Genomic DNA, 23273 nt, shown 5'->3' with positions numbered 1-23273 from the left:
CTTTCTTTGCTTATCTTCCTGCTCAAGGGAGAGTTTATCATTTACTTGGATTTCAGCAAGCACATTGGTAGCTGGAATCCCTAACCTTCCCTCTTCCCTACAAGTCAGATGAGGGTAGCCACCATTCACATTTTGACATGGCTGAGAGTGACTGCTCTACCCTCTTGTCTGAGTCTCTGCAATTATATGCTTAGACACTAGTGTGTATAGTACATGTACAAATTTAACTTTTATTCCTATGGAACATTAGAAGACAGTGAGTTTTCCCACAATTGAATATTGTAATATGCTCTCAAGAGGTAAAATGACTTTAGTTTGTTATGTAGTTTGGTTAGGTCCTAGTAATGGTGTCAGAAGCATTGATGGGCCACTTGTCCCTCACTGATCTGTATACCATAAAAATAACTAGGTACCAGTACAGCAGCCAATCCACACAGAGATTTTATAGATGGAACCTAGCTTGCCAGTGGGACAAAGAAGTATTAATAGATTAATAATATAAAAGTAGCTCTAAGTACATTAATCTACACCACGCCTAAGAGAACAGATGTTACAATGAGTTGGAACCTAGGTCATTATTTGATTTATTAGGTATGTAATCTAGTCTTCCAGTGGCAATTAGAAATAAGATGGAGTTAATGACTGTTAAGGGAGTGAGAGTCAGTTTTCTTTAGGACTACTATACCTGATAGGTGGGCCATCCAGTGGATGGCTCCAGACTCATGTATAGAGGCAGCCATAATTGGACTCAGTGCATTACTAAATAATCAAAAAGAACATGAATTTGGGAGGGGGACATTTGGAAGAAGATGTGGATGAATGTGATTAAAATATATTGTATGCATGTATGAAATTCTCAAAGAATAAATTTAAAATATGTATTTATATTTTTATAGTTAAAGGTTTTTATGAGCTATATTTTGTTCATAATTCCCTACCCTAACTTCTTCCAGATGCTCCTATACTCTTTACCCACACAATTTAATGTTCTTTCTCATAAAAAACAAAAGCAACAACAATAACAACAACAAAACATGGGATCTGTTTTGTGTTGGCCAAATACTTCTGAGATGTACATACCCTGGAATGTGGGTTATATACCCACTGTCACTTCATGAAGAAAACTGATTTCCCTCTCCAGTAGCTATCAGTTGCAAATAACTTCGAAGCACTATTAGATAAGGCTTTGTTAAGAATGGGTAAGAGGAGAGAGAGCAAGGAGATGGCTCAGTTTAGACGGTGCATGTCAAGCAAACTTGAGGACATGAATCCCAGAATCCATATAAAAGACAAGCATGCTGGCCCAGATTTAAGATTATAACTGTTGTCTGGCTGGGGAGATGGGTTAGTGCATGCACAGGAACTAGGTTTAATCTCTAGACTCCACATTTTAAAAGTTAGGAACGTAAAGGCAGGTCAACTAGTCTAGCATACTTGGTGCTTCTGGCCAGTGAATTTGTGTCAACAAATAAGGTAGGTAGAGCCTGAGGGGTGACACCCAAGCTTGTCCTCTGACTTCCAGATGCACACACATATGAGAGAGACAGAGACAGAGAGACATGGATAGAGGAGAAAAGGAGGGAGACAGAGATGAGGAGACAGAGACAATGTGAGACAGAAAGATATATACATATACATATACATATATATATACATATACATATACAGAGAGAATATGAGAATATGAGAATATGAAGGTTGTAAATGAGACACAGTGTAGCCACAGGGACACATCACTGGGGCTGACAATGTTCTGGAGCAGTCATATCACTATTTGGAGAGATTAGATTCTGTCCTTACCTAACAGCATCATGTGATAGAAATCCCACATGGATCAGTGAGGTAAACTGCAGAACAACAATCACAACATTATTAAACTTGAAGAAACCAAGACAACTATTTAATTGCTCTCTGGTGGAAAGGACTTTTCTAGTTGTAAAATCAATGAAGGAAATAGCAAAAAAGAGGAATGATAAACATCTTAAATGATTTTAAATGTTTAAAATGATAAACATTTTAAAGTTTTGAACATAACACTATGACAAATTAAAATGAAAACAACACCTATCATAACTAAAAGAAATCTTGGAGTCCTTAATATATTAATTTGACATCAATTCAACTGAAACTTCATGACAGGCAGCTTGGCTTGGAATATGAAGACACAATTCACATAATAGAAAATGCCATAAGTTAATAAATAAATGAGTGAAAATTTAGCACCCTGTGTCAGCGCTGAGGTGACAAAAGAGAATATTTTGTGTCGAACACCAGCAAGAGACTGGACTGTTTCTTTTACAAAAGGGAGTGGCTGCCTTACATACCACTGGGGAACTGAAATGCAGTGTGACTTGTTTATAGGCTGTTTCAACTTGGGCGGAAAGGGGTTATTTTACTCATACTGGTATGTACCGGTTCATCAAAAGCAGTTAGGACAGGAATTCAAACAGGGCAGGAACCGGGAAGCAGGAGCTGATGCAGAGGACATGGAGAAGTGCAGCTTATTGACGTGCTCCCTATGCCTTGCTCTGTCTACTTTCTTACACAACTTGGGACCACACCATGAGCCCAGCAATGGCACCACCCACAAGTGGCTGGGTTCCCCCATAACAGCCACTAATTAAGAAATCATACAGGCTTTCCTACAGTCCAGTCTTAAGGAGACATTGTCTCATGTTTGCTTCTCTCCTCTCAGACGACTCTGGTCTGTGCCATGTTGTCCACATAAGCGAAGTTTTCAAGAATGCTCGCTCAGGGTTTTCAGCTGTTAGAACCACTTCTCAGCCCAGAGCTCCAGCCTCAAAAATCACCCCCATGCGTACAGATAGAAGAAAGCAAGGTGCAGTAGCCATAATCCAAGCACTGGATGGAGAGGCAGGCAGAGAATGCTACTGTTGAGAGTGGCACACTGGCAGCCAGCTTAGCTAGGTCTGTGAGCTCCAGGATCTGTTTTCAATGTCGAGAGTAATCTAGGAGGATATTAGCATCAACCTCTCCGACATATGTATGTTTGCATGTGTGCACATTTATTGTTTATGTTTCTGCGGTTGTGGGTGTGGTGCCCTGGAGCCTGGAAGAGGATCTCCTGGTACTGGAGTTGCAGCTTCCAGGCAGTTACAAGCCACCCGATGTGGCTGCTGGGAACTGACTTGGGTCCTCTGTAAAAGCAATTACTGTTGACTGCCAAGCCTTCTCTCCAGCAACCCCCCCACCCAACATCATTATTTTTGAAGTGAAAATAAATTAAATGATGAGCAGAATAGCCCATGGAATAACCTTGTGCATTCTTGCCATCAAATCATTTATTAATGAAGGGAAATGTGTACTATATGATACAAGTGGAAGAACGCATCCATAAATTAACCGTGATGGTCAGTATATATTACTCTTATTAAGTGACGTTGTCAATGCTGGCCATCTCCTGGCATCTGATTTTGAGCAATTTTGTCTTTCTTATTAACGTTGTGTATTATTTTAGGTTTCCTAGAACATACTAATTTTAAATCACAAAAGTAGGTAACCCTACCCCCCTTTTCCCAAGGCATCTGTGCCTGTCATATTCTTCTCCAAACCCTCCAAAGACAAGACATATTTGTGTGTATGTCTGTAGACACTGTTCACATGTGTTTCTCTTGTCTAAGGGATGAGAGTGTCTAATGTATTTATCTTCACAGAGACATTGTGAGGAGAAATTGAGATAAATGAAAACATGGCTTGGAAGAAAAAAGCAATAAAAATGTAATGAGTTGAAGCTTGTCGACTTGTATTTCTCAAGACAACAGATTTCATAATTTCCAGTGATTGTCAGAATTGGGTCTTTGTCTTGGACTAAATGGCATATTTTTAAAGGGAACTACAAATATATATATATATATATATATATATGTATATATACATATATATATATACACACACACATATATATATATGGTGATAACATTTACATACAAATATAATCTGTATGTATAGTAGTCTTTAAATTTTTATTCTTTCACAGAACATTTCACAGTGTTCAAAATGTCCTTTCTGTGTTATCCACCATGGTAATTAGTCCAAACAATGCTATCGAGTATTTGGAATGTGGTTGGTGGATGAGGACCTGGGTTTTGGGTCTAATAACTCCAATGTCTAAGTTATGCCTGACAATGCTCAGGGGCTAGAGATGTTCCACAGCATCACCTACAACTGTACCTGTCTTCAGTGGTCTCCATTATCCTACTTAACAATCTCAGCAATGTAGGATCTTGCTTTTCTTTCTAACTCCATTTTATAGATTAGCCAGCTGAGCTACAGAAGGTGTGTGAGTTACCCAAGTAAGAATGCTTATACATCTTGGAACGAGAATCTGTATGTACACAGGTGGATGTCACAGTCAGCTTCCTTATCTGTCACTACTCCTACCTTCTTTTCATAACACCAAGTAGATACCCAGCAACAATGATGAAAATTACCAAGGTCAACACAGCAGCTTGTCTCAATTCAATGAAGCCCTCCACTGCGAATGCAGAGACCCTCTGCAGGACTCATTTGCCAATCCCAGGAAGGCACTTCTCAGTAACACATCAAAAGATAGCAGGGGACATGGCTCAGCAGTGAATAGAGCTTGCAAAACAAGCTTTAAGAGTAGGGTTTGGATCTCCAGGACTCACAGTTAATGCTGGGCAGAAATGGCAATTCATCTGGAACTAAGTTGTTTGGAAGGCAAAGATAGAGGGTCCCTTGAGCAAGCTGGTAAGGCAGACTGGCCATATCAGTGAGTTCTGAGTTTGATTGAGAGACCCTGCCTCAAAAACTAAAAAGAGAAGGAGGAAGGCTTTCGACATCACTTCAGGCCTTTTCGTGTGTCTACACGTGCTCACACTCATACACATACACAGAGAGACATACTCATGTACGCACACACACATACATGCATGAACATGCATTACGCGCGCGTGAATAAAACAAATAAAAATTGTCAAAAGACCTCAGGCCACTACTTTGTTAAACCCACAGACTCACTACAAAGTCAAGCCTTTCCGACTGACCATTCTTTCAGAGCCCTAGGCTGCATGTATGCAAGAAGGCAAATTTGCTGAGTATATTTGAAATACTTGAGCAGTTTTGAATGTCCTCTACAGGGTGTGACAAATGAGAGTCTGTGTAAGTCAATACCCCTTTCTGTGAAGGACTAATGGTTTTATGTGTAGAGCAAGGCAACACGAGACAAGCCAGTATTCTTGTTTCCTGTCAGTATTTTTAAAGTTCACTGCCATAACTCTGTTCCCCTTGACCTTTATTTGTGATACCTACCAGGGATCTGCTCATTCACTGAGTTCTAACTGGGCACTCCTCAGAGCCGCCATCATTCCGCTTTCTCCCTGCATCTCATAAACACCTCCTTTCCACCTCTACTGTTCTTCTTTAAGTTATACTGTGACTGCTCTTTGAATAGCACCTGGCTACCTCAAATTTAAGAATGTGTCATTCCCATGTACATAAATGCATGTCAAAATAAATATTTCTCCTTTTTAGTAGCCATAGTTAAAAATCAGTACTATTATCATGTTACTTGCAATAATTGCAATGGAGATGGATGGATGGATGGATGGATGGATGGATGGATGGATGGATGGATGGATGGATGGGTAGATGGGTAGATGGGTAGATGGGTAGATGGGTAGATGGGTAGATAGGTAGATGGGTAGATGGATGGATGGATAGATAGATAGATAGATAGATAGATAGATAGATAGATAGATAGATAGATAGATAGGCAGGCAGGCAGATAGGCAGATAGATATAGTGAAAAAATCCATCACGTATGGAAATCCTGAAATCTAAAAATACTCTAAAGCAATGGCCTCCAACTAGTTATAAATGAGAACCTCTCACTTTTAGAATCCAGCTGCAGGCCAGCCAGAAGTCTGTCTAAGACTCATGAAGCTGGAGGGTAATGGAATGTTACCATAACCTTCGAACCTACACCCAGGTCCTCAGCCCCCAGACACATGTTTGCACTGACTCAATGCTCAAAGCACTGGCTTAGGTGTGTGTGTGTGTGTGTGTGTGTGTGTGTGTGTGTGTGTGTGTGTGGCCAGTAAGGTTTCACTTTATTTCTTGGGACAGAGTATCAGTGTTCTGGAGCTTACTAAGTAGACAAGGCTGGTGGGCATGCGAGCCCATTGTCCCCTGTGCCTGTGTCCTCAGTGCTTTGTGTGCAGCTGCAGGCCACCACACCTGGCTCTTCCGTCAGTGCTAAGGATCTGAACCCACACCCTCATGTGTGGGTGGCAAGTACTGTATTGTCCGAGCTACCTTCCCAATCCAGAACACAAAACTTCATTGTGTATGCACTCGTGTGTGTGTGTGTGTGTGTGTGTGTGTGTGTGTGTGTGTACATGACAATGGGATCAGCTGTACCTTTAACCTGCATTTGCAGAGGCCAAAAGTTGATGTCCAATGTCTTCCTCTATCATGCTCCACCTTCTGTTTTGAGGGAGTTTCTGTCCAGCCATTTGGTTAAGCTGGCTGGTCGGAAGACTCTGGGATGTTCTTATCTCAGTGTTTGACCCAATTCTGGCTTTACAGGTACCTGACACTAGTCCTGGCTCCTACAAGTGTGCTAGGAATCAAAATTCAGATCTTTATACTTGAGCAGCAAGTACCTTACTCACTGAGCCATCCCCACCCCACCCCCCGGTCTATAAGCCTCATGCTTTATAAACACAGTAATTCTAGGATAGCTTTAAAATATATAGAGATGTTATTGTACTTCTAAATGAGAGATTAGATATATTCCCATACCAAATATGTTTTCCAGGCAGAATCCTATTTCATACAACATGTTTTATCTAATGTATTTCCACTCAGAGACAAAGCATTTAAACAGGCTCACATTTGTAAGTACTGAGTTGCTAATTAGAATCCAAAGTGAGACTCTGTAATAGAGTTCAACCTTAATGTGAACAATGTTTCCTGGGGTTACAGAGACAGTTCACATGGGTGAGGTGTTAGCTGCCATCACACCAGAGCAGTTGTCTGATTCATTATGAAGGTGTGAACTTGGTCATGTCTCTGAGATGACGTTCCCTCTAGAGCAGTTGACTAGATAATTGCTCTGCCCTGGTGCCTAATCGGAGCTCAGTAGATGTGAGACCCGAGTCTGCCACTTAATGCATCAAAGGAATGTGCTCTGAGAAGATTGGCACATCTAGTAATAGGACACACATTCTACCATGTTGTAAGATAAAATTAAGATCCGCTTCATGGGCTCCAAGAAATAGCTCAGTGGTTAGGAGTGTCTCTTGCTCTTGCAGAGGACCTAGATTCATTTCTTTATACTCAGAGAACAGCATATGCCGGCCTGTAACTGCCGTTCTTCTGACCTCCCTGGCCTCCTACACACATGTGCACATAAACTCAACCAGGCCTACATTCATACACAAGAAGGAAGGAAGAACAGAAGGATGGAAATAAATATTTTTAGAAATCCACTTCATCAAAATCTATCTGAATTAGTAACCACCCCCCAAAGATCAGTGTAGTCTGTAACCTCTGTTGTGTGTGTAGATATGTACTCGTGTATATGCCAGTGCGCATGAGCATATGCAAGTACTCATGTGTGAATGTACATGTAGAAGCCTGAGGAAAACCAAGGGTGTCGTCCTTACTTGTCATCCATATTTCTGAGATAAGGTCTCACATGACCTGGAACTCAGAAGTAGGCCAGCCTGGCTACCCCAGTGAGCCCCAGGGACTCTCCGTTTCTGCTTCCCGGGTGTTAGTATCATCAGATTACAGTGCATGCCTTGCTTTTCATACAGCAGTTTTAGGATCAAGCCCAGAACCTCATACTCTCCCCAGCCTCAGGACTGCTTTACTTTGCAGCATGCTGTTGCTATCTGGAAAGTTCACACTCAAAAACAAAGCAATCAAGTAACTAAAACAAAAGCATGAAAACCTCAAAATGTGTTTGTGGCAGCATTCATTGCTATCCCAAGGTACCAGGCTACATGTAGGTAGAAGAGGAAAAATCCCTAAAGTAGACATCTGGTTTTCTCTTTCATCTGATGACAATCAGATCCCCGCCTACTGTGTTATTTTCATCACTAACAGCCAAAAGTAAATTGCCGAGGCTGGGGAGATGATGTACTCGTTAAGCTCTACAAACATGAACTTCCAAAACAGTCAAGCATGTGTCCATTATCCCAGGTCTATGGAGTTAGAGATAGGATGATCCCCAAAATTAACTGCCTGGCCAGCCTGACCAAATTGGTGAACCCTAGGTTCAGTCAGAGTCTGTGTCTCAGAAAATAAGGTCAAGAGGACTGAAAAGGACACTTGAAGTTGACCTGTGGCCTCCACACACATGCCCACATAAATGTGCACATAGAGAGAGGGGAGGGGGATGTGGGGAAGGAGAGAGAGGGGGAGAAGGGAGAAGGAGTGAGGGAGGAGATGGAGAGAGGAAGAGGAGGGAGGGGAGGAAGGGAGAGGGAGAGAGAGAGAGAGAGAGAGAGAGAGAGAGAGAGAGAGAGAGAGAGAGAGAGAATGAATCACTATTTGGTTATCTTCATCTTCAAAAGTATATAGTCAGGCTTAATTCCTCAATCCTCAATAACTAAAAGTTTAGAAATATGTTGAAATTTAAAGTGTCATACAATTTCTGATGACATTGATATCTATGCATGTAGAGAAATGGGTGCATGTCTATGTAAATATGCACACAACCCTCTAGATATTCTCATACTCTCTTGACACTGTTTGTTGTCAATACGAGGAAAGGAGGTAATGGCACACTGTGACATTGTTAACTTTTCTTGAGGAGACATAAGACAATCTCTCTATCCCTCAGATAGGGCACCAACAACAGACCAAAGTTCAGATTCAATCTAATTCTAATTTGTTGAACCAATGAGTTTTGTTTTTTTTTTTTAATAGAAAATGACCAAGGTTTGCTTATAAAATCCTGGGTACCCCTGAAACAGGTTTATCACTTCAAAGTCCTACCCTGTCATGGGTAATGACTTCATAGAAGCTGCATCATAGAATCCAGTTTTCAGCCAATTTCCTAATTCCTATCACTTGAGGCTGGAGGCGGGTTAGGAAAGTGTAATGGCTGGTTTCAGGTGAAGGTCCTGTGACCATTCTATTCTCTATCTACTAGGGAGAGGCAATAATTCCATAATTCCATTATCATTACCACAGACCTTCTACCTCTTCGGCGTTCTGCATAGATTAGTTAGTTGCCATGGCTACTGGGCTAAGGGACTCTCTAAATTGGAAGTAGGATGATCATGTTATGGTATACAACAAGTGGATAGGGACCAGGGCTGCAAGCTTGCAATCAACCACTCACAGCATAGCTTTCCAAAATAAGGATGCAACTTGAAATGTCAGATGTGCTGAAGTCGAGAAGCCCTAGTGCAGATCTGTGTATGCCTCTGTTAAATGCAGATACCGAACACAAACTCTCTCATCCTACAGAAGGGTTCCTTGTGTTTAATTTGTTCGCAGCAGATCAACAAGACGTTGTTTTCCCAGCCATCTGTTGAGACTGAAATAAGCTTTACTGTTCTCTGCCTGACATTTCATCCACATTTGTCTTCATGAGACTTCACTCTGGTTTGGGGACTCTCCTCTCTGCTCAACAGACTGCCTTCAAGTCTGGTTGACACAACTGAGCTCAGTTCATGGCTTCTAGTGGAAGTTGGCTTAACCCTTTCGCTGATTCAAAGAACAGAACAAATTTGCACTGTATCTGCTCAACACATTGTAAATGTATAACTGGTGAATGGGTTGAACTATGATTCTCTTTGTCAGTTCAGAATCTGTAACTATTTACCATTGGACAATGGCTTATACAAATTCATGAAAATGAAGATTTTGTGTATTTTCTGTGGGGGTGTGTGTGTGTGTGTGTGTGTGTGTGTGTGTGTGTGTGTGTGGCTGATGTACTTGTATTTGAGCATGAATCTATCTGTGGAGGTTAGAGGCAATCTCCATTGTCAATATTCAGAAGTTCCCCATCTTTGTTTTTATTGTTGAAAATTAACATGCATACATATAATATATTTTGATCAACTCCACCTCACTCTGTCCCCTCCAACTCCCCCATATTTCCCCCCACTTTCCATTTCAGCTTCATGTATTCTTTTATTAAACCTATTAGATCTACTTAGTGTTGCCAGTATATATATGGGGCCATCTTAAGAAGAATATGTAGCCCCGTAGTGTCCATCCAGTTGAAAACTGATTTACTGCCCAGGGATCAACAATGGCTGACAGCCCCTTAGCTGGGAGTGGGACATTGTGACTCCCTTTCTGATCACTGCTGTGATTTGGGCTGTCTTAATCTTGTACGGGTCTTGGTCATGCATGCAGACCCAGCTATTTGTGTGTACAATATGCTGTCAAGTCCTGAAAATACTGTTTTGTATCAGTCTTCCATAACCCAGCCCTTACAATCTTTCTGTCTCTTCTGTGATGATGCCTTGGAGATAGAGGGAGTGATATAGATATTCCATTTTGACCTGAGCAACTCACAGTCTTTTATTATCTGCACATTGGCCAGCCGCGAGTCTCTGTATTATTATCTGGCTGCTCCACAAATAAACTCCTTTCAGGAGGGTTGAGACCTACACTAAACTATGAGTGTAAAGATAAAATCTTGGAGGAACATTAATGTATTTATCGGAGTAGTAATTAGTAGTAAGTTCTGCCCTAGGGTTTATAGCACACCTACCCATGTGTTCTTTTACCAGAAATGAGTTCTATCTTGTGAAGACAGACTTCATAGAGTGATTGGTTATTCTCATAACACTAGTGCCACTGTGGAATCATTGTTGGGCATATATTGTTGGGCGATTTTACAGTAGCCTGCCATGTTCCCAGCAGTTTAGATTTCTTCTCTCCCCTAGTAATGCGAATAGTACCTTCTAGCACTGAGAGAGTTAACCCACAGTGATAAAGCTTCCAGATCAATACCACCTTGGCTTTCCCCATGTCTTATGATTCAAGTATGTGGTATCTTCAGCAAAAATTCTCACCATCAAATTGGAGGGTAACCAAGAAGAGTGATGATAATATTTGATGGGAACTCTGAGGTATTCCACTGACCAAAAACTCAAAAAGAGGTAACTCACCCCTGGCACCAGAGTTTTTATTTGCTTTCCCATGGTGTCCATTAAAGGGATTGCCATCCCTCAGGGGTTAATCCATTTAAAGTCCTTTTATATGTGTAGATGTGTATACTATAGTAAATTTCTACCAGAGTTTTCCACATGTCCTTTTCAGAGATCTTTAGTTATTCCTCCCTTTAACCCCTTGTCTACCTTCAATGTGGTTACTAAGACATAGACTCTCACTGAACCTGGATTTAGCCAATTTTGCCTAATCTGACTGTTCAGGAATCCACAGAGATCCAATTGTCTCCACATCTTCAGTAATAGGATTACCGAAGCATATACTACTACAGCTGGCTCTTTATATGGGTTTTAGGGATCAAACTGGGTCATTGTGCTTACACAACAAGCTATTTTACCACTATGCTATCCACACAGTCAACCAGATACTTGGTAATTGTAGCTGGACAAGTCTTGGAATATGCAGTGGTCTCTATTGACTAGAAAATGATTTAGGCTCAGTGGCAAAGCTCAGTGGTAAAGCACTTGGCTACTATGCACAAGGTCCTTCATTTCATCCTCGGCAACACAATTTTTGGGAGGAGGGAGGATGACATTTTGGAGCATCTTCTCTCTGGTTTATCAAAAAATAAAAGATCCCAGTTATACACTAGGTAAGGTCAGTTGATCTTGTGGAGCTCTATTCTTCCTTTTGTCTGATAGAGAAAAGTATCTTATATCTACCAGAATTGACTTCACTGACATTTCCCCTGTATATGGACTAGGAGTCTTTGTGGGGCACACTTACCTTTACCATCTGTAAGCTGGACAAGATTTCTCCCCTTTCTAATGCCTCCCAGCTTGCACCCATTGAGGTGGCTACAATTCTGGCTAGAAATGTCTTCCAAGTGCACTGGAAGCATGAGATGAAACCACAGAACTGGTCAAAGTACAGATGAAGGATCTTTTGTCAGACTTTGAGGCTCTCCCAGGCATCCATCCCCCTAATGAGTATTCCCCATGATGTTGAGAAGCAGCACTTCAGACTTACTCCCTCTTCTGACCTCAGGCTCATAACTATACAACTCCAGAGTTATTCCCAGCTGACAGCATCTGGAGAAGAGTAAGTGTGCACTAACATTTAGGGGAGTGAATTAGGAAGGACTATCAGCGTGTAGCATAGGTTCAAAGTTATGTTTCTCTAGAGCTAGCTGGGAATTACATACAGAATTCATATATGTCTTTGAGTCTTCTAAAATTTAAATGAAAGAAGGAGAAAGAAATGGAGGAAAAAAACAGACAATTATTAAAACAAAACACACACACGCGCGCGCGCATACACACACACATACACACACACACACATACATACACACACACACACACACACACACACACACACACACACACACACACACACACACACACACAAACTAAAGCCAAAACACTGTTAAGTGCCCTCCAGTGGCCCACAGTCATCAGTAGCTAGGATGTAATCATGTGCTTCTGGCTACTTTATCCCACATAAAGAACCTGGAAAATGTGTTTAAACTACTAATAGGCCACTGAAAAGCTTGTGCTTTTAGAAAACTGTTCTTAACCGATACATCATTCGTATGTAATACCTTTGTAAACATTACTGGATAAGTACATGGTATGCATCTTGATTCAGTATATAATCTTGGTAGAATTCTGTGTAATTCAAGATGAGGAATCATTAAAATGACTGATGGCTGCCAGTTATCAAACAACACCTACTTGTTAGCTGTTGCACCTACACAGGGCTGTATATCGATGTATTTGTTCTTCTCTGCTCTAATTCTCAGTGGGGAATTCTGTCACCCTTCCCCTCAACCCTCAACCCTATCATCTCAGGGTCCAACGTGTTCCAAATACCTGCCAGATTGTACCCACTCACAACACAAAGCCAGCAGGGAAGTGTTCAGAGCTAAAGTGAATAAGAGAAATAAGCATGCTATATACAGATATTAACTCTCCTTATTCCCAGAGGTTCACAAAGCCATCCCTGCCACCTGCAAGTTCTTTGTAGAGAAGCAGGCATCACCCATTCCATTTAGCTCTTAGATAGCCAAATCTGAAGTGTGGATTCTGACAAAACATATGTTTCACTATATTCCCATCATAGTCAAACATTTAAAAATATAGGATGAGGAGATGTTTGCTGTCTGACTTGGCGTAGTTCTGGTATCATTAGAAATGTGTGGCATTCTGTCCAGCTTCTAGCCATTATAAATAAGACTTCTATGAACATAGTGGAACATATGTCCTTATTATATGTTGGAGCATCTTTCAGGTATATGCCCAGGAGTTAGATAGCTGGGTCCTCAGGTGGTACTATGTCCAATTTTCTGAGGAACTGTCAGACTGATTTCCAGAGTGGTTATACCAGTTTGCAGTCCCACCAACAATGAAGGACTGTTCCTCTTTCTCCACATCCTTGCCAGCATCTGCTGTCTCCCCTGAGTTTTTGATCTTAGCCATTCAGACTGATATGAAGTGCCCAGGGACTAAATCACCATCCCAAGAGAACACAGGGATGGACCTATGGCTCCATCTGCATATGTATGTAACAGAGGATGGACCTTGTTGGGCATCAATGGGGGGGTAGAGGGGGAGAAGCCCTTGGTATGTCAAGGCTTAACGCCCTAGTGAAGGGGAATGTCTGGGCAGGGAGGTGGGAGAGAGTGGGTTGGTGGATGAGGGAGCACCCATAGAAGCAAGAGAGGATGGGATAGCAGATTTCTGGAGAAGAAACCAGGAAAGTGGACAACATTTAAAATGTAAATTTAAAAAAATCCAATAAAAGAAACAAAAAGAAATGTATCTGTCATGTAAAGAAAGCCAATGAACCTCAGATTGCTCATGTATACCCCATTTGTAGTTTGTTGGGAGTATCAAGAGAGAGTATATTGGCCACTGCTGAGCATGGAGAATGGCAAGCATTACTCAGATGTCATTAGTGTTTGTTAACTGTTGTTATCACCACCATCATTATTTCCTGTAGGTCCCATAGGCACCCTAGTTACAGCTGTTCCCATGGCCTGGCAGTAATTAGACCTACATTCCCACTGGTGGGCCTGACATCTGACAGAGGTTACAGTTCATGTTTCCTATACATAAAACTGAAGACTGCTTCTTCCAAGGTTCATTCTGAGGTGTGTGACAACAATTCCTCTGCTGTGGCCTTATTACAGTTAGGTGTTCGTTTTTGTTTTTGATCCCAGTGAAGGAATTTGGGGATGGCAAAAGACAGACCAACCCAGAGGATTTTGAGTGAGGGTTTTCATTTCAGCTAAACACTTGGAGACACACCCATCCCCCGTGGCATCCCCCTGTTGAGCAATGTCCTTGAAAGAAGTTGGAAAGTACTGCTATGCAACTCTTGGCTCTTGAGACAGACAAGATGGGGAGCTGGGCTGAGGGCAGGCCTAGTGACCTACACCATACATCTAGTACACTCCCTGTGAGACCATTTGTCTTGAAGGGAGAGACCAAGGACTGGGCCATATATTCAGATTAAATCACAAATACTATGTGGCTTAATTCTTCCTGTTTTGAATGTAAATTCTTAAGCAATTGGTCAGTATCCTTCTATTTAGGGAACCAAAAAGAGTAAGTATCATTCAAATGAGGAACCCTTGGGAAACTAAACAAATTTCATGAAAACATGTAGATGTTGGAAAGACCAAGGGTTGATGTCAGTGCAAGCATCTGCAGGCATTTTGTGAGCACTGGCAACACATATGTTGAGATTTTCTTTTCTGTATAACACTGGGGAAAAAGGAGAATCTACAGTTCCTTATTCTTCCTACACTCCATTTCTACTAAGGATTTACTCACCTTTAGTGAGACTCAGAATGTGAAGTTCATGCCATTCTTGTTTCTGAGCCCTGCTCCTCCAAGCACCATCTAAGTGCTGATGGATCTGTTGTGATGTCTCTCATGCCTGTCTTACTCTTTTAGCTCTGCTGTTTGATTTCAGGGATGTTATGGTTTCAATAGGAGCATTATAATCATAATTTTCAATACCCTTATTGTCCCTTCCAGTCCGTGTGTGTGTGTGTGTGTGTGTGTGTGTGTGTGTGTGTGTGTGTGTGTGTGTGTGTTGTGCCTGGTACTAGAGTAAATTCCTAAAGATGTTCATTTGATCATGTACCTATGACAATGTCTGGCTTTATCTGTCTTCATCCCTAAAAGTCTCTTTTTTGCATCTGCATACTCTATTTCAGTGGAATTGACCTATTCAAGTATATCACTGCCCTTCCAGAACATTCCCTGGACCTCTATAGAGCTCTGTGACATTTTTTCTTTTAATGAGAAATAGAGTAGGCAACAAGAATATATATTCCTTTCTGCTTCATTGATTTAAATTTATTTGTTTATTTATTTATTTATGATGAATTTATGATGTATAAGAATGGGTAAGGGTTGGTACAAAACATGCCACATCATGCATGAATGTAGCATTCATAGGACAGCTTTTTAAGCTTGTTCTCTCCCTTCATCATGTGCATTCCAGGAATCAAACTTGCTTCAACAGGCTTGAAGTGCCTTTACTCTCTGAGCCATGGTTCTAGTCTGCTTTTCATTTCTGTCATAAAAACCATGACCAAAAGCAACTTGGTAGAGGAAAGGGCTTAGTTCAATTTACTGAAAGAAAATAGGCCAATAATAACTCAACTCAAGAGCTTGAAGCAGTTACCATGAAGAATGCTTCTCACTGGCTTGCTCCCACTAGCTCCTGCTCATCCAACTTTTTTTTTTTTTTTTTTAACTTGAGTATTTCTTATTTACATTTTGAATGTTATTCCCTTTCCCGGTTTCTGGGCAAACATCCCCCTAAGCCTTCCCCCTCCCCCTCTATATGGGTGTTCCCCTCCCCATCCTCCCCCCATTACCGCCCTCCCCCCAACAATTACATTCACTTGGGGTTCAGTCTTGGCAGGACCAAGGGCTTCCCCTTCCACTGGTGCTCTTACTAGGCTATTCATTGCTACCTATGAGGTTGGAGCCCAGGGTCAGTCCATGTATAGTCTTTGGGTAGTGGCTTAGTCCCTGGAAGCTCTGGTTGGTTGGCATTGTTGTTCATATGGGGTCTCAAGCTCCTTCAAGCTCTTCCAGTTCTTTCTCTGATTCCTTCAACGGGGGTCCCGTTCTCGGTTCAGTGGTTTAATGATGGCATTTGCCTATGTATTTGCTGTATTCTGGCTGTGTCTCTCAGGAGAGATCTACATCCGGTTCCTGTTGGCCTGCACTTCTTTGCTTCATCCATCTTGTCTAATTGGGTGGCTGTATATGTATGGGCCACATGTGGGACAGGTCCGGAATGGGTGTTCCTTCTGCCTCTGTTTTAATCTTTGCCTCCCTATTCCCTGCCAAGGGTATTCTTGTTCCCCTTCTAAAGAAGGAGTGAAGCATTCACATTTTGATCATCCATCTTGAGTTTCATGTGTTCTGTGCATCTAGGGCAATTCAAGCATTTGGGCTAATAGCCACTTATCAACTTTCTTATACAACCTAGGATCACCTGCCCAGGATATGCTGGCAGGTGATCACACTACTGTCCACAATATGCTGGGCCCTCCTTCATTAATTAGAAAACAAACAAAAATCACCTCACATGCTGAATCCAGGATATTCTTAAGCTGAAACACCTTCTTCCCAGTGAGTTTAGTTATTGTTGCACTGACAATAATAACTAGCCAGTATAACCATGTGGTGATCCCCATCCTAAGACTTCTCAGTGTATGTCCCTATAGACGGGTACATAAAATGTAAGTTTACAGTCAAAATGGCAGAGAAATAAAGATATGTGCCACTACATCAGCAAATAAATCAGTGTGCCCCCCAAATCTCCATGAATTCATTTCTTATTCCAGCTTCTTTTTGAGCCATTAGATATAATTATCAACACATCTTGAGAACCCATCCAGGAATAAAATGCACTCACAGCCTGTGTTGTGTTGTATGCTTACTTGTTTTTATGTTTTTAAAGAAATTTATAGTCCCTGAATTGCTAGCATCTAATTGAAAAGAAAAGCCTGCACCTGGTCCAGGAACAGCACCTGCTGGATAGGTGACTCTCTGGATAGGTGACTGTTTCCTGTCTACAGTTTAGGGAGAACTGTGAGCTCCATATGTTCTTTTCTTCCACCTTATAAGATGTGGGAATGTGATCACAGGAAAGTCCTAAGGCTTATAAGGAAGAGGGCAAGCTAGGATTTGAAGGTGAAAGGAAACACTCTGTTTCTCCCAGATGATCACCTTAGTTTAGCAAAACAGCTCAGTTCCTAGCATCTGAAATGCTATGATTAAAGACTGACTTCCTGTCTCTTCATATGCAAATCTGCTTAGGGTGTCATTCATTTGCATCCGAATAAAAATGTAATAGTACTTTGAAAGTAAGAACTGAGTGTCCAACCTTTTCACACCTACAAGTTTGCAAAGAAGAATTAAACTCTTGGAAAACAAAACAAAATAACCAGAATGGGGTTGGGGAGTTGTCTCTTAGTTAAAAGCACTTGCTGCTATTGCAGAAGACCAGAGCCTGGGTCCCAGCACCGATGTTTGTTAGCTCACTGTTGCCTGTAACTCTGGCTCCAGGGAAAGTCTAGAGGCCTGGTCTCCACTATATACCTGAATTTATGTGTAGATACACACATTCACACACACATTAAAAATAAAAATAAAAAAAAGAGAAGTTTTACAAATGAGACCTCAAACTTAAAGAGATCAGTATCATTTGGAGTCATTAGCTCACTAACCTGAATGGAAAACCCTCAGTCCGGGATGAAATCTAGCAAAAGTTTTGATCACTGTAAAAGATGAAGCTGAATACAGAGATTCACCGGCAGCAAGTGCTTGAAGGTTCTAATTGAGTCCTCTGGGTATCCTGACTTAATAGCATATTTAAAGTGCAACAGGATATGTTCTAATTTCTATAATTCTCAATAATGATGCCTGTATTTCCCCTTCTTTTCTCTTTTTCTTTCCCCAACTCGTCTATATAAATATCCACTGTTTCTTTAAATCACACTTAATTAGAGGATTTTTGCGGTTTTTCTTTTTACACGTTGTCTCCTGTTGGAAGTGGGTTAATCCCGAATCTCTAATAAATATGAATGGATTAAAGAGAATCATGAGTTCAAGATCATTTTAGTATCCTGGGCATAATTGTTAAAATCTTCACCGTCTCCTGGGATGTGTGGGATTACATCAATTAAATCATGTCTCTGTAACTGAGCGCAGTGGCCATAAATGTGACTGTGTTTGCTAGCACCCTCTCTGTATTTAATTTGCTGGGCTGTAATGGATTGTCAGAACAGTAAATGTGAGGCAGGTAACGTAAACTGTAATGATGGTAATTATCTGAATGGATCAATCATTGTGTTATTGTAACCTGATGTGGGTAGAGGCGAGATGCAGGCATCCCATATAAATTCTCATTTTCCGTTTTATTTCCTTGCATGCTTTCCCCCAAGATATCTAGAGTGAAACCGTGTAAACTGGCTGCCACAGTTGTCTCTACTCTCTTTTCCAGTCTCCTTAGTTGTGTCAGCAGATCCCATCCCAAACACCCTTTCTCCCAAGAAGGCAGTCACCTTACAGGATTGGGGTTCCAGCTCTTGTCCTGATACTTTAAGCTTTGAAGCTTAAGTTGTTTTAGTTGAATAATTTGTATCTCTCTCTCTCTCTCTCTCTCTCTCTCTCTCTCTCTCTCTCTCCCTCTCTGTCTCTGTGTGTGTGTGTGTGGGTGTGGGTGTGTGGGTCCCCATGCATTGTGGCATTGTGTGTGAAAATACCTTTCCGTGTGTCAACCTCAGTTATCGTGCTGCATGTAACATCCAATTTGGTTTTGATATAGGGTCTCTTACTGGCGTGGAACTCGCTGAGTAAGCTGGCTGGCCGCCCAGGAAGCTCTAACTAAGAATGCCCTGTCTCTGCCTCCCTAGGTTGGGATTACAGATGCATGCCACCATACTTAACTTGCATGCATTAGTTTTCAGGATTGAACTTGGGTCCTTGAGCTTAGGTAGCAAGCGCTTTATAGACTAAGACAAATCTCTCCCAGATTTGTCCCTTAAAGAACTATAAAGCCACAAAGTGAAATACAGGTTGCTCCCCTAAATATCTACAACAGAACCAAACTAGACTATCCTCCTATGTGGGCTGGGGGCAGGAACTGAGTGATTGCATTTGCTGTTCCTGAAGCAAGTTCAACAAGACAGAAGTGAAGCAAGCCTACAAGGAAACAGCACCAAGCTGGGCAAAGCTCCCATTTTCATGTTGGCTGTTAGTGGTTGTGTGAGAGGAAGAGTCATGTGTCTTTAGTTAGGGATGACTACTGGTAGATAGGCTATCCATGCCCAAGGAGATGAACTCATATCCATGTGCTATTTGCAATAGACACAGAGGGTAATAAAAAAGACTTGAAGTTGAGAGGCAGATATATTGGGGACAAGGGAAGGATTGAGGAGATAGAACTAGAGTAGATATAACCAAGATAATGGTGGAGAATTTCCCTAGCTGCTTGGTAAAGATGGACCCCTGGGTTGAATACCAAAGGTTCAATCCTTCCCAAAGAGAGGGCATGGGAGAAGGAGGAAGAAGACAGAATTGTGTATTTGAGATTTTAAAGAACAAATTGATGAATGCTACTAATGATTAATAATGATAAGAAGAAATGAAATCCTATGGCACGCCTTTCTCATTGTGGAAAACAACAGAACTCAATTTCAAGGTGCCATAAGTGGAAAGTGACCTGTGGTGTACCACAGAAGCACGGCCATAGCCTGTGTCCAGGGAAGATGCAGAGGAAGCCTGGGAGAAAAGTCACATCCCGAACGAGAAAGCCTAGAGTCCCAGTATCAGCACTGGGCACAGTGTGAACAGAGTTGCTATGCTGGCTGAGAGGTAGGACACAAAATGGCTGATCCATGTTGCTTCCTGAGAAAGATGCCATGCTCAAGGAAAGTGAGGCAAAGAGGGGGTACAGTTTAGAGATGTTGTAAAGGGGAAAGAGGAAAGGGGGTTCAAAGTGATCAGGAAATAAGAGTGAATGTAGGACCATCCCCCACCAATCATCATCCAGTAAAAAGGACCAAAATAAGAGCACAGTGAGTTGTAAGAGTCCTCGAAGGGAAGGGAAATGCCCAGTCAGTAAAATACCCAGCATGCACTCATAGGGCTTGATTTGGATTCTCAGCTCCCACAAAGAAACTTCTGACGTGGCTGCAGGTAACCTGTAACCCCAGCTCTGGGGAGGAGCAACGGACGCATCCTGTGGCTTGGTGACAAGCTAGCCTGGATGAATTAATGAGCTACAGACTCACTGAGAGACCCTATCTCAAAATAGTAAAGTGGAGAATAAGTGAGAAGACAGCTTGACATCAACCTCCAGCCTCCAGATACACAGGCACACATGTGAAGGCACACAAGCACTTGTTCAAAGGCACACATGTGAAGGCACACAAGCACTTGTTCAAAGGCACACATGTGAAGGCATATGGGCATTTGATCAAAGGCACACATGTGAAGGTGCACAGGCAGACAGGCAGCCAAGCAGGCAATCAATCCACACGGTAATCCAGCGGGTAAGCTGAGTGATTGCATCTGATAAACTGGTGAGGCTGATGTGGAAACGGGACAGTCGTGCCTAAATGTGCAATGCAGCGAGGGACCAAAAGGTGCTGCTTTAAAGAGGCTTTGGAGGAAAGAAAACCTGGAGAGCAAACAGCTAAGACGCCTACCATAGAGTTGGACAGAAAGGGAGTGCTGAAGCAGAGTCGCACTGCATGCCTCTCAGTGTAGCTTTGACTTCTGTAATCATGCTAATAGTTAACATATTCAGGACAATAAAATGAAATCAAAAAGAGGGAAAATTAAATTTGAACACTGTCAGAAACAAATGAGTTGCCTAGCAGCCCCTGGATGGGAGAGCAGAGAAGTGACCTGGTCACCTCTGAACAGAGAATTTTGATTAATACCTTTACTCTGAAAGAGAACATATTGTCACCTCTCCCTAGCACGGATTTTCCTAGTGTAACAGTTTTCTGGGCACTGTGGGGGTGGAACGAGACAGGAAATAACTGCTGTAGGAGCCCAGTTCTCACTGTAAGAATTGGATGCTAGAGATGGGAAGTGCAAATGGTCAAGAGAAAGGAAGGGGCTAAGAGGGTAGGTGAGGAGGAACACTGAGAAGAAGAGAGGAACGGAATATAGGGAAAGGAATCAAATGGAGGAGAAAGGAAAGGAAGAAGGGAGGGGGAAGGGAGGAAGTCCCCAGCACACAGACAGGAGATATTTCTGTCAAAGGGTACAGGGTATTAAAACGAATTATGAACTAGAAAAACTCATTCTAGAGGGCATCATTAGTCCAAGGCTGAAACTGAAATGGGGAGTGTGGACCATAGCACCATAGCGTACAAATGTATTTTAGGAAATCCATAACCATCCTTTGGTTGTACTCAAGAGCATCCTAACCCACACAAGGGACAAATGGTGTCTTGTCTGAAACCTGCCTCGATCATGCAGGAAAGAGATGGGAGGGAAGAAAAGTGGTTGAGCAGATGCAGCTAAACGTCTACTACTGTAATGTGAGGGAAGGTGTGCGGAAGTCTACATGGTTTTTGAAAGTTGTGTGTGTGTGTGTGTGTGTGTGTGTGTGTGTGTGTGTGTGTGTGTGTGCGCACGCGTGCGTGTGCATGCATATGTGCAGAGGCTATAAAGGGAACACACTAACCTGTATACCTTCTCAAAGTCTCCTGCACTCAGCAAACTGATTAAGAGTGCTCCTTCCAGGGCTGAGGAGTCAGCTCAGTCAGGATAGTGGTCTTTTGTGCAAACATAAGGACCCGAGTTCCATCCCCATAACCCACTCATGTAAAAAGCCAGTCATGGTGCTACCTTGCTACCTTAACATCCCCACCACAATAAACTTTACCTGAACTATGAGCAAGAAACACACACACACACACACACACACACACACACACACACACGTTTGTCAACTTGTTTTTATTACAGCAGTGAAAGAGACTGATAGCATATCAACACTCCCATGGCCACTCCTTTGAGGAGCAGGAGGGCTATAATTAGAGGAAGCAGGGTAGAGAGAGAGCCATAGGATCGTTCAGAGTGTATAGTCCAGTCACTGGCTGGCACCAAGAATAGCACCTAGACTTTGTCTTTCAAGTTGAAAACTTTGCCTGAGATTCATTTTTGTGGCCACGACAAGTATTAGGCTTCGAGACCATGCCAAGTCTTAATGTAGTAGATGTAAGCGTTTCTTACATTTTCATAGCATAAGATAAATACTAGCATCCTTCTGGGGAACAGCCATGCATAGAGCATGATTTGATTTTCGACTCGTTCGGAATATCAAGTTCCGATTTCTTAGAATGATAACGTATGCTTGTGAGCGAGCCTGTAAGACAGGAGTCATCCCTCCGATTCTTATAATAGCAGTTAGAGCAAACCTGTCAAAGGTACTTCTAAGAGATTACCCAGGGTCCTGCGGAGGTATATTTAGCAACCATATTGAATGAGTTGTCACATAACACAACGTTTCATTGATTTATGGGTGTTATTTCTGTCTCTTACTGCAGGCGGAGAATTCAGCCCTGGCGCTGGAAAACGAGAATCAGAGAGAACAGTATGAGAGATGTCTTGATGAGGTAAGGCTGGGGAAGAGGGCGGAGGAGAGGCTGGACTGCGTCAGGATCTTGATAGGTATAAGGGCAAGTGCATCCCATGCTCCACAGAAGGATAATGTTTTCCTCCAACAAAGGGAGTTGTAAACAGGTGTCCACTGAGAAATAATAGTTTCTTAGCCTCCTCTCCCCCATAAATGCACCCTCTTCATATCTCTTTTATCTCACCTCTCTCCCCTCCCTCCTCTTTCCTCTCTGCTCTCTCTCCCCTTTCTTTCTCCTTTCTCTCCTCTCTGTCTCTCTCCTCTTTTTCCTGTCTCTGCCTCTCCTTCCCCTCCTTCCCATCATCCCTCTCTCTGGCTTTCATCTCTCTCTCCTGTATGAATGCCTCTCTATGTCTATTTCTTCTCTCATTTCCCCTTCCTTCTCTCTTCCTCTCCTCCGTTCTTCCCCTCTTTTCTCTTTCTCTTTCTCTCTTTCATATCTCCTCTCTGTC

The 23273-nt window shown here is 42.1% G+C and overlaps 1 protein-coding gene across 1 annotated transcript in view; it reads left to right on the top strand.

The window, feature by feature from the left end:
* The window catches only part of Nckap5 (NCK associated protein 5), a 555868-nt gene that overhangs the window by 325220 nt on the left and 207375 nt on the right, over positions 1–23273 (top strand). Inside the window, exon 6 of the mRNA XM_032914699.1 lies at positions 22733–22801. Within this exon, the coding sequence (XP_032770590.1) occupies positions 22733–22801 (69 nt within the window). The remainder of the gene's footprint in view (positions 1–22732; positions 22802–23273) is intronic.

This window comes from Rattus rattus, chromosome 10 (genome assembly GCF_011064425.1).
Source record: "Rattus rattus isolate New Zealand chromosome 10, Rrattus_CSIRO_v1, whole genome shotgun sequence".
In the NCBI taxonomy this organism is placed as follows: domain Eukaryota; kingdom Metazoa; phylum Chordata; class Mammalia; order Rodentia; family Muridae; genus Rattus; species Rattus rattus.
The sequence above is the reverse complement of the archived record's forward strand: the minus strand, read 5'-3'. Positions and strand labels throughout refer to the sequence as shown.